We start from the raw sequence: 18,254 nt of genomic DNA, 5'->3' as shown, positions 1-18,254 counted from the left end.
GCTCAGAGCTGTGCAGGAAGCCTAGTATATCTAGGAAATTTGTACGTCTGTGATATGCTGTTAAACTGCAAAAATGATCCTTCAACCTGGTTGTAAATGTGTAAGAAGGAGCGAAGGAAGAACATTATGAGAAAATACCAGTGTTTCATATCCTGCCTTTAATAGATGGAGAAAATAGAACATGGATTATTGGGCCACATTACTGTGTTCTTCTGAATTGCAGCTGTTGAATTTGGAAAAATATGATTATCAAATATTTGTCATTTTTGGAGATGGAGTTCCTTTGCAAGTTAAAATCTAGTAATTCAAGCAAAGGTGGAAGCTGAGGCCAGCTTTAAAATAAACATTCAGTGAAATTCAGGGTCCCCTGGCTTTCCTGGGTCTTAGCATTCAGTTGATCTCTGCAAAGGAGTTGCAGACCTACAGTAATTGTATTAGCTGTGTCCCTTAATGATCTTTAATTTAAATAATGCTTACACATAGGGTATAGCTTTCCCCATCGAAAAGAGAAGCTGCTTTTACTGACAGCTGAAATTATAAAGTACTACAGTGTTGCAGAATAGAAAATAGAAAAATTACATGACTTAATGGATTTCCTTTATTTTAAGTTAGTGTATAATGACTATTATTTAGAAAGTCTAAAAAATAAGAGAAATATTTATATAAATCAAAAGGCATTCAACTCAGGTAATGGAGTTTTCAAATCACATAAATCATTGTACATACTATCCCAAAGTATGTCAGATTGTGTTAATCCTAATAGCAAATATTGTCAGAATATTTAGTATTTCACTCATTTCTTTGTGAAATTTACTTACCACATTTAATTATTGAAATTATACATTCCATTCCATGTCAGAGCTTGAAAATTTATTATCAAGTCTTGTCATATACAGTCCTTATATATATATATGTAACTTTTTTGTTTGTCAGTTAATTAGAAACATTTGAATTAGTATAGATCAACAGAATAATTTAGGTAAAAGCCTCTGCTGTAGGCATAGGTCTTAATTTGGCAATATTATAATTGAGAAGCAACACAGGTATTCTACTTGCGTTATATCCATTTGACTTTGACCTGATGTATACCATACAGGTTTTTTTCTCTCTCCCAAGTTGGTGCGTTTCATTGTAATCCTCCTATGTGTCTATTAGCAACTACAGCAGTGCAATTTGAAAGAAGTATTTATTTATCGATTTAATGCTTTTTGCATTGTAGCAGTTAATTGGGCTTTCTATGATAAGTATCAAAAGCATTTTCAATACCTTATAAAATCAGTGGAACTTCTTTTTTGTATGTTCAAAATATTTTGAAAAAATACAACAAAGAATATTTGTTGTCTCACATGATAGGTAGATTTTCCTTCTTTTGCCTGTACTGGAATCTGACACGAGCAGGCACCATTTACATTTGTTTGTCTAATTCTTCACTGTGTTGCTTTGGATTTTTGAAAAAATTTCTGTCAATTAGTTAACTTTTAGATCTGTATTAGATAATGTGTCTTTAATCAATCACTGCCATTAAAAATGTAGGTGTTTAAATAGAGGAAGAGATATTCTAGGCACTGATGTTTTTCTAAGAATAGAAAGTCAGTACGTTTTTGTGGTTGCCCCTGACCATTAAGATTGGAGGAAGATTCTTGGAGAGAATTTCTAGCCAAGCCATATACAGGTAATCAGATACTACTCCTTTTCTTGCCACTGGGAGGCTCCTGTTTAGAGAGAGAAAATAAAATTAACATTATGAACACAGGAGTAGCCCTGATAACGTGTGTCTTACTAAATATTAAGTAGAAAGCATCAGCTGTTCATATACAATTTTGTATGTTCATAATTAGACTACCTGATGTAATGTTATAAAGCACAAAGCTGCCATTAGGCAATCTTGCAAACTCTTGCTCACCTGGTGAGTGCCATTAACATAGCTAGTTGTACTAGACATGGACTGCTTGTCACTGTAACCCTAAACTGGTAAAGAAGCATTTTTGGGGTCATAAAACCCACACATAATAGGAATTTTAAAAAGGATGAAAATACAGTGCATGGACAGTTTTGCAGTTCATCAGCTTATTTTCTGATCTGTAATTCCCATGAGATGGGAATTTTAAAGTATGGGTCATCTTATGGTAAACGTTACCTGACCACCTTTGGGTTTGGAGACTGAATTAGTAGAGCTAAAGAACTTTATCTGTGCATCACAAATACTAACTAATTGGTTGAAGCTGTGTAAAAAAAAAAGGCTCTAACTAAAATTTGATTCTGAAAATTGCTTCGTTTGTAATTTTATTGGTGCCTCTTTTTCTTTATGCAATTGCATCATCTTTATTCAGTTTTACATGGTTCCAAGTATATGTTGGCTAACAACTCCATTTATTATGTGCAAACCAAAAGAATCCTTTTTCTAACTTTGAACTGTTAGTAGTTGGGCGTTGGGCAGAAAGGAAAAGAAAATACCTGGTTTTGTCAGGTGTAACACCCAACACGTAGGTTCAGATATGAAGGTTATCTTTTTGACACATTTTCATGATTCAAGCTTTGTTTTAAACTGGAGAACTACTAGGAAATATTTGTATTCAGTGTACTCCCAGAGAACTATCAGTCCAGATGCAAGTCCTTCAAAAGGTACTTAAAGGATTATTTTTGCCCTCAATGAATTAACACAAGTGTTTCTGTTGCTGTAGTCCAGAATCCCTTTACACATCTAATTATTCTCTAAGTTATAACCAAAATCTTGCAACTCACAGGACAATGAGGTTAGCTGCCCTTGAATGCTCTTGTAAGAGTTCATTCAGACGGACTTGGCGGTAGCTCTGATCAAAACAAAATGGGGAAAAGAAAAAAAATCAGTTAAGTCAGTGATCCTCAGTTCTGGTTCCTTATGGACTTCACTTCCCATTCCCTGCCAATGTTTTCTGCTTTGGCAGCATTGAAAGCCAGGTCTGCTTTGTGGTCCAGAGTGGTAGAGATGGCAAAATATGAGACTAAGCCATGCTTCTTGATTAGTACAGATCAGTGGGGGCCAGAGTTGTTCACCACCATGTAAAATTTCCTGGGGATGGGGATTATTTTTGTACTGACACAGTATCAGAGCTGGCTCATAGTTTTTAAGTATTTCTTTGGCTATGAAGTATAGGAACTGTGCAGAGACTCTTCTGTGCTATAGTTTGATGGCAGTTAATACATTAATTAATCTATTTTGTCAGTGTCCAGCTGCTGTGCCAGCTGAATGTTAGTGTGTAAATGAGCACCTTGCCAGAAATTCACCTCTTAAAATACCACAAGTTTGGAGTTTAGCTGCTTTATGTGTTGTGTATTTGTACAGACTTTTACAAATTGCATAAATGCCTGTTACTTTGAGATTCAGCCAAGATTACTTTATGGTCAGGCTTAGGCACTCAAAGTTTTTATAACTTAACACAAGTCACAGGGAACAAGAGACCAGGGCAGGTTTGTGTACAGGGAGATTGCAGCATGAGAGACAGATGTATCTTAACTGGTCTTATAAATTATTCTTTCTTTCCCTGGAGAAAGTAAAAAGCGTGTTTTTTCTCCATTCAGACCTTAAATTTTCCTTCTTTTACACATGTTATATAGGTAAGAATCCTCATAATTTAGCTAGTTGTTATCTCATGAGAGTCATCCTATAACATCACACTTTATCTGTGCCGCCAGATTTTTCTCTCTTGAATTTTAAACGTGTTCTAATGTCCTCAGTAAAATTCCCAGAACTGCCTTATTTCTGAAGATAAGGGGCATGTCTTTCCAGGTGCATAAACTAAACTTTGTTGCTGTTCTTATTTTATAGAGAGATTTGGCATTCTTGTATTGCTGACTGCTATAGGGTTTTTTCCCTGGTTCTGTAGCTAGTGACCTAGTTAAGACCAAGCTAATCATATTATTATTTTTTTCCTGTTGTATCCTCACTGGTTCTGTACACACTGGGAATATCTGGGATCATATTCCTGTTGTCTTTTATACTGAGATATTCTAAGGGCTCTGACTCCCAGGTTTTGATGATTTATGCTGAGAGTACTTCAAAAGTTTTCTGCCCACAGCTGACTACTATAACTTTATGCTGGTTATCAAACCCATGAAAAGGGTAATGCAGTGAGCAGTCAGTCCGCTTCCCAGCTCCTGCAGTTGGCAGTGTAGTGTGTTATCTTAAATCACCATTGATTTCAGCTTATGTTAATATGTCAGGCTGTGACCTGTAGTGGCTCTGAGCTCAGACGCACAATCCTTGTTCCGCTGAGGAAGTTACTAGCACCATAAAGTGGAGATAACTAAACTCTCAGTGCACTCAGGTTAGTCCGACAGGAACAATAAATAAAATTGCTAGATTAATTCTCTGTGAGTTACAGGAGAACTTGTGTCTTAAGAGTGGAAGAGTTTGCAATATCCTTTCAGCACTGGCTTGATGAAGCCTGGCAGTTCACTGTTGAAAAGGTATGTTCCAACAAAATTAAAAAGCAGACCAGGCTCTAATTCACAGAGTGGATCAACCAACATCAGCCTTAGGGTGTGTTTGAACTGCAGGAGAGCTCCTGTGTTGTAGGCAGGTTTAGTCTTCACTCTGCTATTGAGGTAAGAATCTGTGTTAAATCTTGCCTTTGCAAAAAATTCCTGGAGCCAGTTACAGGGTCTGGATTTAGTTCTGAATTTCCCAAAGTGTTGAATTTTTGGATCTGCAATCTTTAAGAGGTTCAAGCTCTAAAACAGCAGAACTGTTTAATAACCCTCTCAGCAGATCTTAATCGCTCAGGCTCAGTGCGGTACTGTGCGGCTTCTGGTTCAGAGGTGGCTTGCATTTGGCTGGCTACGGTGTGGGCAGAGCTCATCAGCCTGGAAAATCCTGTGTAAACATGCCAAGGTTTTACAGGGTGCTGAATAATGCAATCATAACACACCTCTGCAGTTGTTTACAATATAAATCCAATTTGTAAATATAAAATACAGGTTTGTACATGTCATGTTTCTAATTCTGTATCTGGTATTTCACATTTTCTTACTAATTGCTTCAAACATCTGGAGTATAAGAAAAAAGGTGTAAAAAGGTAGGCAAGCCTTTACCTTCTCCTTGTACGCTTCCAGCTCTGCATCTGTAATTTTCCATGGAGTCTCTCGTTTTAATTTCTCAGCAGTTGTTATATCTTTGCAGCTTTCATGGAGGCGGTATGGTTCAATCATCTCTTCAAAGAATTTCCAGCTGAAACAGGAATTACAAAGGAGGCCTTGCTGTGGGGTCTGAACTCACTAATTTATTTCACAGACACTGTTGTATGGCAGGCCTCACTAATTGTAGCTGAAAAACATGCAAAATCTTCAACTGTTTTTTGCTACATTGTGCCCCAAGTTATAGCTGTGCCACTTCAATATGTTGGGGTTATTTGAGGATAATTAAAAGGTTGTTTGAGGATAATTAAACACTGCATTTGGCCTATTAGAGTTGCAGAGAATATTCTGCATTTTCCTAGTTCTAGTAAAAATACCGGAACGAGTTCTGGAGCAACTCCAGACTGGTATATTGGTTACTAATGTTAACAATGCATATGGGTCTCCTTGTAAATACTGAGCTTTTATTATTGTTTTAGCATTAGTTGGAGCAATCACTTGACTGATACAGTTTTATTGTTACAATTTTAATGAAATGGAGAAACAGATAATCTAAATATCCTGTGGCAAGGGGCTGAAGGAAGTGCTGTAGGTGTTTTGCTATATGGGGGCTCAGCTTTGTGTATATTTCTCAACGTTTCCACAGATTTTTCTCTTTAAACTTGTTTGTTTCTTGAAGCTTTTGACTGTCATCATCTAGAGAAGATTATTATCCTTTTGTACTTTCCTGCTTGCCCCCTTGTTCAAAGTTTCAATCATCTGACAGAGACCTCAGGGATTTTTTTTATATTAATGTAAGTGTATTTCTATGAGCATTTTGTGCTGGCAGGTATCACTAACGTGAAAAAGGACTTTGCTGTATGGCAAGGAATTCAGAGATGGGTTAAAAGCTGTGACGTACAGCATCTAATGCTGCTGTTGCTAAGTTGCTAGAGTTTGTCAACATCCTTAGTGTCTGTTTCAGTATGTAAAATAGTGATAATCCTCTTATTATTAGTGGAATAAATGGGATGCCAGCTGGGAGAGAGATACAGTGGTCTAGCAAGTGTCTGGTGTAATATTCACTTGTCTGTTCAGACAGTGCTGATGCAGCAAATGTGTTTGGGTTTTATGTTAACGCCAGACATGAATTCTCTGTGAATCACTGAATAGTGCTGGAAAAAAGAGAATTATTCTGAATGGTTCTTTATATAATTAAAAAATATTAACTGAGAGATCAAGAGGGCACTAATAAGTGACTTTAGGTATCAAGTAAAAAAATCTTTATATTCTTTAATTGGATTTCCTAAGTCAAAATCTCCAGTACACTGTAGAAAAACTAGTGAATCTGATATTGTTTTTGCAAAGGGGTGTGTGTGTGTAGAAATAGGACTCAGAAGGATTAATAGACTAACCTGAGATTGCATTTGAACTCAGGGGAAAGGCTTTGGGTGGAGAGGAGGAGCCTTTTGACTATGAAGTAGCTATGGACCTCTCAAGAGGGTATTAAGGGATGGAATGGAAAAGAGCGTAGCAAAGTGAGAACATTTTCAGAGGATCTTTAAGACCAAGAGCAATATGGTGAATTGGGTTAGGATTCCGTTATTCCCTGAGAAACCTGCTATATACTTTCGTCTACGTAAAGCAGAAAACAAAAGTGATTCCTATAGAGATATGTTTTAGAAAGCAAGAACTTGAAGATTTTATTTTTTTTTTTTTAGATAATACATTGGGAGATGGAACTTCCTGAGCACCAGCTTCCTAGCTTCTGCCTAAGAGCATTAATTCTGTAGATAAGTTAGTTTTTAAAAGCATCAAAGCTTCATTATATTTGAGTGATAGGGGAGTGTTATAATATTGTCCTTGTGGGAAAGGAAAAGTATGCTTATATTTGGCCAGAAAAATGTTAAGTTTGTGAATTCATGGTAAAACCCAGAAGGCTGAGTTGGCAGAGGTGGTGAGTTTACAAAAGACATGTGACTCGCTGAATGATATGATGAAGGGAAGTCTATTGCAACATAACTAGATATGAAAAGCCATCATAAAATGCCTGTTAAATTTAGCGGCTCATAAGTATGGTGTCTAATTAGTCTTTACTAAAATTAAGTCTTATCATTACAACATAAAGAAAAAGGCTGCCTATATTTTTGACCTTTTGAGTTGTGATTGTTAAAAAATTATTTTCTTTTTCTAGCGCTAGATACTTAGAAAATGATTGTAATAAAGTGACAGTGCTATTCTTTGTGTTTTGTTTTTTTAATGCTCAATATAAAAGAAACAAGCTCCTGATAAAGGCTGGCTGCTAAATAATGGATTTTGGTGATGTTTCTTACCTTTCTTTGCTGGGCTTTATATTGATATCACAAATTATATTAATATCAGCAAATTTTATTCTGAATTTGCTTAGAAGTGAAGCCATCCTGAAAACAAAAGAAAGAACATTTTATCACTGTATTTCTGAGTGCCTTGCATCAAAGAACACTCATAAATGAGTTAAGATATCAAATGCAGTTGTCTCATTATCTTTAACTATATGACAAATTACTTTAAATGCTTTAGTGTTTCAGTTTCCAATTACAGAACTGGATTGATGTGGTTGCTGTAGTATAATTCATTTAACTGATGATCAATGAAAATCACAAAAAATGGAAATGGATAGCAGAGAGAAGGAAGGGTATGTACATTTTGGGGAAAAAGCGGTACTTTAAGTATTTGCAAAGGCTTGAATTATAAATACAATAACAGTTATAAATATAACTATTCAAAATACAGTAGGACAGAATTATCCAGTATTTAGGGAAGGCTTCTACTATTATCAGAATTCTATGCATGTAGTATATACAACACTGGTAGTGTATGTGTTGGTGAAAATTTGGTCTGGAAGGTTGTTGTGCAATACTTAAAGAATCTTTCTCGCTTCTGAATTTATATTGATCTACTCACATGTTGTCTTTACATGTTTTAATAAAAGAAAATTCATTGCTTTTCTGCCCCAGTTGGCAGGATGAATAGTTTATAGCTTTGTGTGTGTGTGTGTGCTGAGGTTAGAGAAGTTCAGTTATGTCAGTTTTGCCTTTGGCTGAAGCATGGTTGGGAAATTCTACCCCTACCCCCCTTTTTTTTTTCATGTAAGCTTTGGAATTTGAAAAGGTCAGAAAGTTCCTAGGAGCAAACCATGATAGAAATACATATTTGCTTATAACCTGAGAATTTACTTATTCTTTTTTATATAAGAACAACATACTGCTTATATAAGTCTTCATGTCCTTTAGGGCAATCCTTGTTGTGAACACCAAAGAGAGCAAAGTCTCAACTTTTGTGGAAAGATTTTAATATTTGGGGAATTACATGTTAGCAAAAGTCTAGATAAATTTAATTTCAGAATTGGAAATACAATGGATAAAATTGTACTTTGATTTTGTTGTATCAGATCTACCTAGGGAATAGAATAGCCATCCAGCCTCCAGATTTGTCTGTTTGAAGGCTTCTGTGCATGGTGGGTAGAATGTGCTATTGAGGAAAGCTAGTGTTTAGGTAGGAATACATACACGTATTGTTTTCTTGTTGGCAATGACCTAGTTTGTCTGCTGTACTGAACATGCTGTTTACGCTGGCTTTTGTAGGACAAGCAGTGTATACAGGTGCCAGAATTGTCTCTGTGAAGATCTGCCATGTTTTGACAAATACTGTTTGATGTCAAAACCTCCTACTTCCTCTCGATGAAATTTGGTGACTTGAGTGCCTAGATCCAAGATCCAGTTGCAGTCCTGGACAGCAAAGCTTGGGTGGACTCTGGACAGGGAGCAGAGAACACTTGCCTGTGGATCCTTGAGCAACTGTAAGGCTTTACCCAATGATATGAATAGTTTGTACAAACACTTGTGAATCTCTTCTACAGAAGTATGTTAACTTTGGGGTAACCCTTACCACTGACGGAAACACAGTGGAATAAAATTTGCTCTGTGTGAAAGCAAAAGCTTAAGGGAGCATCCCTGCTCTCTTCCCGAGGCACTGTGTTGTAATTTACTAGTGATGCTAGTTAAATTCTGACTCCTGTCCTTGCATCCATCTCGCCTGTTTTCCACTGGAGTTTTGGTTGGATATGTTGTTTTTAATTCACTACATGGTGCTGCTGTTGCTGACTTCCATCCCAAATTGATCTGCTTCATCCAGTGGTGAAATAAATGGCTGTGCCTTTAGTGTGTAAAATGCTTTGGAAGGAAAGGTCCTATACACAGTGATGATGGAAATAAGCTTATATTAGTACCTTTCATTTGCTTGAAGGTGAATGATGATTATGAAATCTAGACTTTTTAAAAAGCTAAGTTAAATTAACTTGGTCTTAAAGTTGATTAACTTGCTCTTTAACTTCTTTACATTTTACCATGCTTAATCACATTTATGTGAGCTGCCTGTGGTATTTGCATATGAGGAGCTTCATACGCAATTTCACTTACTATTAACTGGACAATCTCATGTAAATCCCATAAAACTAATTATATTCTCATTACAGAGTGCAGACTGTTCTTCTTGGAGAAGGGAATATGAGCTATTAGTGGGAAAAACTGCTGGATCACAGAATTACAGACTGATTTGGGATGTGAGTGGATGGATGCGAGTTTCCTTTGGTAATCACCATTTATGCTGAGCCATGAGGGCTATGCCATAAGCTCAACACCTATCAAGTATGTAACATTTTTTTTCATGCTGCCTACAGTACAACAAGCCAGTTGTGCTGAGAAATCCCCAGCTTCCTGCTATGTATTATATTCAGCATCAATTCGAACTCTTTAAACAGTGAGACAAATATATTTACCCTAGTTTTTCTTCTTCAATCCTATTGACTTTTCCTCCAGTGAAGATCCTTAATTTGCAATTCTTCCACTTCTTCCTGATAGTTAGAATGTAAGGAATTAGGATTGTTAGACCTGAAAGAACGTACAAAATTGCAGGAATAGCAAATTAGTGCATTGTGTGGTAAAAATTCCATCCTTTACTTTGACAGTGTTGGACATAAGTTAATCTTTAAACATTTAAGCCAGACAGAAAATTGACTATTTTCTTAAATACTTAAAATTCTTAAAGAAAACAGTTTTGTACAAGTTCCCAAGTCTGTTTTTGTATTTGGTAACACAGAAATCTCTCTCCCTGTGGTTCTTACTGAAATTCCTTACCTCCATCATCGAACAGCCACCAAATGTCAATTGTACCTTTTCCTTGCTTCTTTTTAAATTGGGTGCTGGCTTCTAGCAGCTTCTGATTGAATTCACCCACATGCATTGACTGTATTGTGTTAATGGTAGTCTCTGTAATGAGAAAGAAAAAATGTGGAAGGATTTCTGACAAGTGAGGCAACAAATAGCTTTAGGGAGCCAGGTGGAGAGAAAGCTTCAGGAAAATGAATGGTTTCAGACATAATTTCTATACTTTAAATCTGGAAAAAATTTACAGTGCAGATATGCTATGGACTTTTAGTATACTGATATGCACAGAAACTAAAGCTTGTGTAATACATTGTCACTAGATGAGAAGATCTTGAAAAAGGTTGTCTGATTACTTGTTTTCTGGATCTCTTTAACTAACTTAACATTCACTGGAGCCTTAAAAGGCAATTGGGAAATACCGGATTTGTTTTAGAAGTAAATGGCATTATTTTGCATGACTTTCAAGGTCAGCTCTCTGTTGTAAAATACAAAGCTCCCTGAAATGCACAATAACAGTGGACAAAGAGCTAATGGGCTATGGTGAGAGCAGAGGTGAGGCTAAGGCTGGAAGGCAGAAAACATAAGCATATATGTCAGCTTCCCTATGCTTGAGAGGGTCATTGTTAATTGAAAATAAACTTTGATTCTTGCAATTTTCTTGTCTGACTTTAAAGAGTACAGTCTTGTCTATATACTAACTATCTTCTCTCATTCCATCTTTTGAAGCCTGTGTCTTTATTGCTGCTTCTCTTTCAATGATTTCAAAGAGATTGTGACAGAGCAGTATTTTAACTGGAGTAGACAGGCTTCTTTCAGAGGTTTGTCTCTGATCTGCTGTGTTCTGGAAATGCCTTGTTTGGTTTTCCTGTATTTCTAGAGTGTGGACAGGACAGTTCTAAAGCAGTTACACAGCGTTCCTCTACGATTCTAGTATCTATGCTGCAAGATGCAGCAACGCTGGGGAAGGATGAATGTATAAGCAAAACAGAGAGGCCGGAATATTTGTTAACATAATCTATCTCATATATTGAGCCAAAGTGTGTAATATTTATTTCTTTTAAGCCTTTCTGAACTAAATTGAAAAGGGTACTTGAGACAGGGGTGCACATTCTTCTGGTATTATAAAAATACATTCTTCTGAAGCCTGCAAAATGAATTGAAGTCGGCCAAGTAAAGAATAATGACATGTTATGTTTTCAGTCTGTAGATCTTGATACCTGTGGGAGTTGTATGCACAGCCAGATAGAATAGTCTCCGCAGGTGAAAATTCTGAAAACACTTGTCTGTGTGCGAGCGTGGCTTCGGGTGGGTCATTATCATTACAGCCTACCAATTGTGAAATGAGACCTTTAATTCCGTCTGTATTTCTGTGTTATTTTACTGTCTGAAATGTATAGGTGATGAAATCAAAATTACGCTTAAGTTATGTGTTAATTAGTTATTTGACAGCATGCTATATATGACGTTCAGTACTTTTACCACCTTCATTTGCGCATTTTTATGAAAATTTTTAGAATGTAGAGCAGTAGTGCTATTTTTACCTGGTTTTCAGCCGGGTACTAGGTTTGTGTATATTTGTATGTTGAGTAAAGTGAGATTACTTGTTCCCTGAATATTGTGCATATGTTTGTTTTCTTTAAAGAAGAAGAAGAAAAAAAAAAAAGGCCTCTATTTAAAAACTGAAAGCACGATATTAAAAAAAAACACAAATTGTTCTGTATTCCTCAGACTTTAATAACCATGTGTTATTTGCGACAAATAGCTTATGTTGAATTCTGAGAAGCTCATCTAGCAGATGGGGGGGGGGGGGGGGGGGGAATTAGCTGTCTTGTAACAGACAGTGTCCCCTACCAACAGAGGACGCTTACTCTGTTCTGCATTACGGGGTTGTGGCCACCAAGACAGGTTTGCACAGGGTGGGTCTTGTTCTCAGGGCTTCTGTGTGGCTCAGGAGTTTTTGCCTTGGAGTCAAAATCCAGTTTGCATATTGGTGAAAATGTGATGCACTGAAGTGTTGGGGAGAAGCTGTCATTTTGGAACTTACCCTTTTTTGTTTCATGTTTTGGGATATGGAATGTGCTGGCTTTTTTGAAGAATCCACAGATGCCACTTTTTCCTTCCTCAAAATTATTTTCTTTAATGGTAGCTTCCAGCGCCAATCTCTCCTGCTCCAGCTTCTCTAATTCCTCTGTATATGGGAAAAGTAAGGAAATGGTAACACATCACTTTCTGTTTTAAGTTAAATCACTTATTGAAGTAATGGTGATTTAATTGCTGTTGCGGTACTTTGTGCACAACTTAAAGGTGCTGGGAGAAAAAAATATTTTAAAATGCTTTTTCCTTGCAAACTGCTGAGGAGGAAGCTGAAGTCATCTGTGGGAGCCCTACCCTAGGGTGCCCATGCCTACAGCAGTGGTGTGTACTCAGGTGCTATTTGGCTTGTCTCAGACTTCCTCTTCAGACCAAATTCACTATTACTGTATTTTATAGTTACATGAGATACTATTTATTGAGTTATGTTGGTGGATTTGTTTTGTGATTATTCCCCCCCCCCCCCAAGAGTTTGAAAACACATTAGGGAAGCTGTTTTCCTGAAGTGACAAAGCTGAGGTAACAAGGTCGCATGGCTTTGGACTTTGAGATTCTCAGAAATATGTAAGGATCCTGAATACGCAATCAGTTTCTATGCTGAAATATTTTTAATGTTTTAATTTTTTTCAGCATTTGCTGCAAAAATGTAAGATTTAGCTAACAATTCTGTAAATTCAGTAATAGAAAAGAACAATTTCATCTTTGCTATATTAGAATTTTGCTAAGGAAAAGGTACCATGTGTTATGGTGAGGCACTAATTAATATAATACAGGTGTTTGCCTGTGGAAACTTTTTTCATAAGGAAAACTTTTGAGTAATACATTAACCAAGAGTGAGGTAAATTCATTTAAGATAGTGTTTAAAAAAAAAAACAAACACCACAAACCCACCAACAAACACTACAACCCAAACTCTCACTAGCTAGATGTTATTACTTCTGGCACTTTCAAATGCCAATAGAAAAGAATATAATTTCTTTTACTTTAGAATCCATGGCAGCCATGTGCTTCATATTATTAGACATTATGATAGTCACTAACTTAATGGTTACTCAAACCTTAAAATTTCTGTTTCTCTATTAACAGAATGCTGTAGCAAGTATAATAGAATACAATTATCTTTTTTTTTCTGCTACTGGGATTTTATATCTGCTTCAAAACACTTCTGCGTATTTGAAGGTTCCCCTTTGCAGTGTTCCTAATTTTTTTTCTCATTCCTTGGTTCTTAACGCTTGGAGAACACTTGCTAGTTTGCAAGAATGCTAAGTTGGTATTTACTGTAATTTCACTGGTGTTTTAATGACTGTATCTTCTGAGCAGCCAGTTTCTAACTTACATCAAGCAAGACACAGGCAGATCTCTTTCAGGTATCGACGAGGTGGCAGAAACATGATTAGTTTGGAATTTTTTCGTAAATCCCTGTAGTTCTGCCGTGTAGCTCTCCAGGCACGTCAAGCTGCCAGTCTCCTGGGTGAATATTCATCTACCCTTGTTTCTGAAAGGAGTCTCTGGCGCCTTTTAATTCGGAGAGGTGATTTGCTTTTGAGGGTTGCCTCATCCTAGAATCCGTGCTCTTTAATGGGGAGTTAATTGATTTATAATTAGCTAAGGTACTTCGGTCCTTTCAGCCTGTCTCCCCAGCAGTTCCGACCGCTGTGTGTGTCTGGGAACCCGGGGAGAAGCCGGAGGCAGATTTCCAGCAGGCGGCAGCAAAGAGTCACCGTTCTTCTTAGGCCTGCCTATATTGCTTGTCTATAGATTCCGTGTAATTCATTTATGACACAAAACACTTATCTGGTGGGCAGGACAAGGGACACTTGAAGTAATGTCCAGGTTTGGGCTAGATCTGTCTGCTCAAGTGGACAAATTTAAGAGAAGTGGGGAAATTATCATACTGAAAGCCTCGAGAATTGTTCTGATGGGGTTTTTATATGGAGTCATTCTCTTCCCAGGGTACCTCAGGAACCAGTAAGACCTCTGTGTCCTAAAGAGGAAAAGGAAAAACAAAGGCCACCATTGTATGCGGCTCTTGGAGGCCCTTCCTTTAGATGCAGCTGCCTGCATGCTCTGTCTGCCTCTACCTTTTCCACCCAAGTGGCGTGTTTCCCTGAATGGCTGCGGTATGGTGGAAGGTTTTCCCTTCCCCCTGAGATATGCACTGCTAAGCTAAGGGAGAATGAACAAAAAAATGAAAAAGAGAGAGCTGATGTTTCCTGGGGGTTCCAGATTTTTGCATGAGTAGAAACTTTCTGGGCCCCAGCATTCCACAGAGGTGGTACCAAAAGTGCAGCTTCCTGATTCCTGCCAGTCCCAGAGATCTCAAGGAGGCAGAGGAAGGAAGATGTGCCAAGGGCAGGAGGGAAACATGCCATGGAGTGACTGGCGGCTGTGGCACAGCATTATTTTACTGCTTTAGTCTGGGCCTGTGCTGGAAGTGCTTTGGGAGTTGAGTTCTCTGGGATGCAGAGCCCCTTGATGTGTGAGGCTTGGCCTCCTTCTGTCACTGCGAGTGCTTTAGTCAGGCTTTTGGATAGGATTGAAACTGCAGAAGCGAGGAGGAACTGTAGAAGTTACAGGTGTAGGAACTATTCTAGAAACCAAATAATGATTCTTAGAGTATCAGTCAGATTCCTTCTTGTGCTGAGCATGTAACCAGCATAGATATTCAGCTATTGAGTCATCACATACCTTGAACCTGAAGGACCTGAGATATATCAAATCCTTGGCTAATTCTGATGATAATCATGCCAAGCTCAAAATCAAAGGCATCACTGAAAAGAAAGAAAAAGAAGAATAAATACCCTTTCACATCATGCATGTCAATGAGGAAAGCTACTTTGAGCAGATTGGTAAAAGTGTTAATGCTCACAGGGAGGGAGGTGTTACTGCTGTGTACTAGGGTGCTCTAGGTAAAATTGCAGGAGGAATTGCCCAAGATTGAGTACTGTCAACTTTCTTCCCTCATTTTAAAAAAGGGTATCATTGGCTAATGGGGATGGATAGACTGCTCCTGAAATGAATGGGTCTTTCTGACAACACTCTTTAGGAACTAGGTCGCCATTGTATAATTTTTGTCTCCCTTCTCTGAGGAAATAAAAAAGCTGTGGTGAGTTTTGTTGTTCTTTAACTTGCTTCAGATTTACAGGTGAATTTTGAGCAAGAGTCTATAAGAAGCGTGTTTTGAAATGACTTCCCTAGCTAAACCCCAACCCACAGAGCTGCTGAGCCTTAGGCACACATGAGATTTGAAGCAAGGCTCTTCCTCTGTCTCCTAGGCTTAAAAGAAGAATTCCATTATGTTCTCTTATTCCCTAAGTATGTACATTAGGGTTGTTTTTCTCTGAGATCCTGCCCGCTAAAAATGGGAAAATACAGTTCTGCAAAAGCACTGCTGACAGCAGTGCAGCTTCTTTATGTAGCATTGTCAGACCATATCAGCTCTGACAGTGCCAGATGTTTGCTAAGTGGATCTTGCTAGGTGTGTGAAGCCAAGGAACTTCTTTTAATGGGCAGAAACTTCTATTACAGAGCTAATATGTGTAAACTCAGATTTGTAGTTATTTTCTTACATTGTTTCCAGACATCAAATCCTGTGTGGAAATGCTATATTAATCTAGTCTAAGTGAAGTAAAAAAGGAGATGCTGAACTGTGACTTACTGTATAACGCCCACATAGTTTTCAACTTGCGCGACAGCGGCATTTCTCCAGTCCTTCTTAAATCCAATCACCAAGGTATTTGGTTTCATTCTACCCAAGCCTGAGGCCTAACAATATTAAAACACTGCTTGAGAAGGTACACACACATGCTTTTACTGTAAATGAAAAGTAATGGCAAAAGATAACTGAAGTATGTTCTGGAGACAGTTACAACTAGATTGCATTTCATGAATGTCCTTCATGCTCGTACCCATGCAGAAAGATTAGCTCTAAATCATTCCCACTATAAATGATTTTTAGATGACAGAAATGTAGTTTTGCTAAATTAGCATTCATTTGCATTTCTTCTGACATGCTCTCATTAAAATGGTTCAATAACTTGGAATCAAGAGAGAGTTCAAGAACTGTTTGTATGCTCATTCTAACACAATAGCATAAAGCTTTTATCAGATTTAGAATACTCAATAGATGAACTGGGTCTGAAGTCTCTTTAAACTCCCCAGATATGCAGAGAAGGCGTATTCTCTTAAGAATTTTTTTTTTGCCTTGAACTTAGAAACTGTTGCTGTTCTGTTTGCTGTATTCTTTCCAGAAGACTATCCAAAATTTGGTGAGCGTGCTTTATAGATAAAATTACAGTTTATAAACAGGAAGAACAAATGTTTTTTCAAGATATTAGATTGCCTCCAAAACTGGGCCTGGGTGCTAAAACCTGAACGAGTAAGGGTTGTCAGATCTAGATTCAGCTAACCTAATTTTTATAGAAATCTAAATACACAATGTATTCAGAACCTTCAGGAGGAGACCCACAAATACACCAGCTTGTCAAAGTTGTTACACTTGCTAATTTTTACTACTAGCAAAAAGAAAATAGGTAAAAACTGTTGGAACCTTGGTAGGGTTTTTTGAGTAGTGCTGATACATCTGCACTATTTACACTGAAATGAATAATTGGTTGGCAAAGCAATGCAGATGTCCTTAGGTTACAGTAATGATGATGTGGTTGTCCTTCAGTTTTCTGGAAGGGAATTATTTGTGGTCCAGTAGCTGACTTTGTCAGTACTGTTTAAGTAGTAATGGAAAGGAAGAGAACATCAGACTCTAATAGTTCTCAAAAACAGCAGAAGAATCTTCTACTGAAAAAACGTATAAACCCAAGATGAAGTGTCCTTGTAAGGCTTTGATAGCACAAAAGGGTCTTTATTAGTACATATTTAATCTTGCTTAATTGTACTGTCCATTCAGCAAGTGTACAGAGGACCCTGGTAGGCTACCAGTGGGTTACTGTTATTTAGAGTATTTTAATCTTATTTAGAGTATTTTTATCAGTTTGCAGTGATGTCTTTTCAGCAGTACATTTTGTGCAAAGGATGGGAATTTTCTCTACATTTTGTCTCGGTATCTGTATGTTTAAATATTCCTGTATGTGGGAGGGAGATGGCAAATATGAAAACAGTGCCTCGGTGCCTTCATTGAGGTCATTTTAAATGGACTGTTGGAAATGATCTGCTATATTCTTAGAGTAATAGAAGAACATTGCAGACTCTCTTTTATTTAGATGGGGTTCTCTCTGTTTGCAGAAAATATATATTACACTTTCCAGTTTTCAATTAATGCTAAAATATTCTCAGATATTTAATGTGCTGTGTAACACCAAACAATAGAATTGATTTGAAGCGTATCTAGTGTTGGCTGCATAGACATTCACATGTTGCCCTGTAGACGCCTCCCTCCCTCCCTCCCTCCCTCCCTCTCTCCCTCTCTCATAATAGCATCTTGTTCATTTAGGAAAGAATCAGTCTGCCTTGTCTCGTAAGTCCATACCTCAGAACTAGATCTTTTTATTAAATAACCTGTAATGTATTATACATGTACCCCCACAGTGCCCTTTCCGTTTATAACATTATCCATATATACATGACTTCTTAACAAGTAAACAGTAATGCTTTACATAAAGGGATGCTTTGATGTAACACTTCTGTGTTCTGTAAACAAAAAGCTTACTTGAAGTAGACTTTTGACTCCATCTCTGAAGCTGTCAGCTGCCACTGCTGCATAAAAGGCTTTTCTTTTGTTCTTTGTGAGCCAGGCCTGCTTTTTTGCCATGCCACTGTTCATCTCCTTAACACACAGCTTGCGTGGTCCCTGCATGATACAATAACATATTATTTAAAAGGCTTTGTATTATACATCACAGAGTGATTTTGAGG

The 18,254-nt window shown here is 37.4% G+C and overlaps 1 protein-coding gene across 1 annotated transcript in view; it reads right to left on the bottom strand.

Annotated features, from left to right (window-relative positions):
- Positions 1–695: 695 nt before the first annotated feature.
- SLC12A1 (solute carrier family 12 member 1) overlaps positions 696–18,254 on the bottom strand; it is a gene marked incomplete at its 5' end in the record, with an annotated part of 45,600 nt that continues 28,041 nt past the window's right edge. Inside the window, 10 exons of the mRNA XM_080396358.1 lie at positions 696–1,712; positions 2,743–2,810; positions 5,071–5,206; positions 7,425–7,511; positions 9,908–10,019; positions 10,266–10,397; positions 12,340–12,483; positions 15,075–15,157; positions 16,045–16,151; positions 18,049–18,189. Of these exons, the coding sequence (XP_080252484.1) occupies positions 1,577–1,712; positions 2,743–2,810; positions 5,071–5,206; positions 7,425–7,511; positions 9,908–10,019; positions 10,266–10,397; positions 12,340–12,483; positions 15,075–15,157; positions 16,045–16,151; positions 18,049–18,189 (1,146 nt within the window). The 3' untranslated portion in view covers positions 696–1,576. The remainder of the gene's footprint in view (positions 1,713–2,742; positions 2,811–5,070; positions 5,207–7,424; positions 7,512–9,907; positions 10,020–10,265; positions 10,398–12,339; positions 12,484–15,074; positions 15,158–16,044; positions 16,152–18,048; positions 18,190–18,254) is intronic.

This window comes from Falco punctatus (genome assembly GCF_963210335.1).
Source record: "Falco punctatus genome assembly, chromosome: 7".
In the NCBI taxonomy this organism is placed as follows: Eukaryota; Metazoa; Chordata; class Aves; order Falconiformes; family Falconidae; genus Falco; species Falco punctatus.
This window is presented reverse-complemented; position numbering and strand designations above follow the sequence as displayed.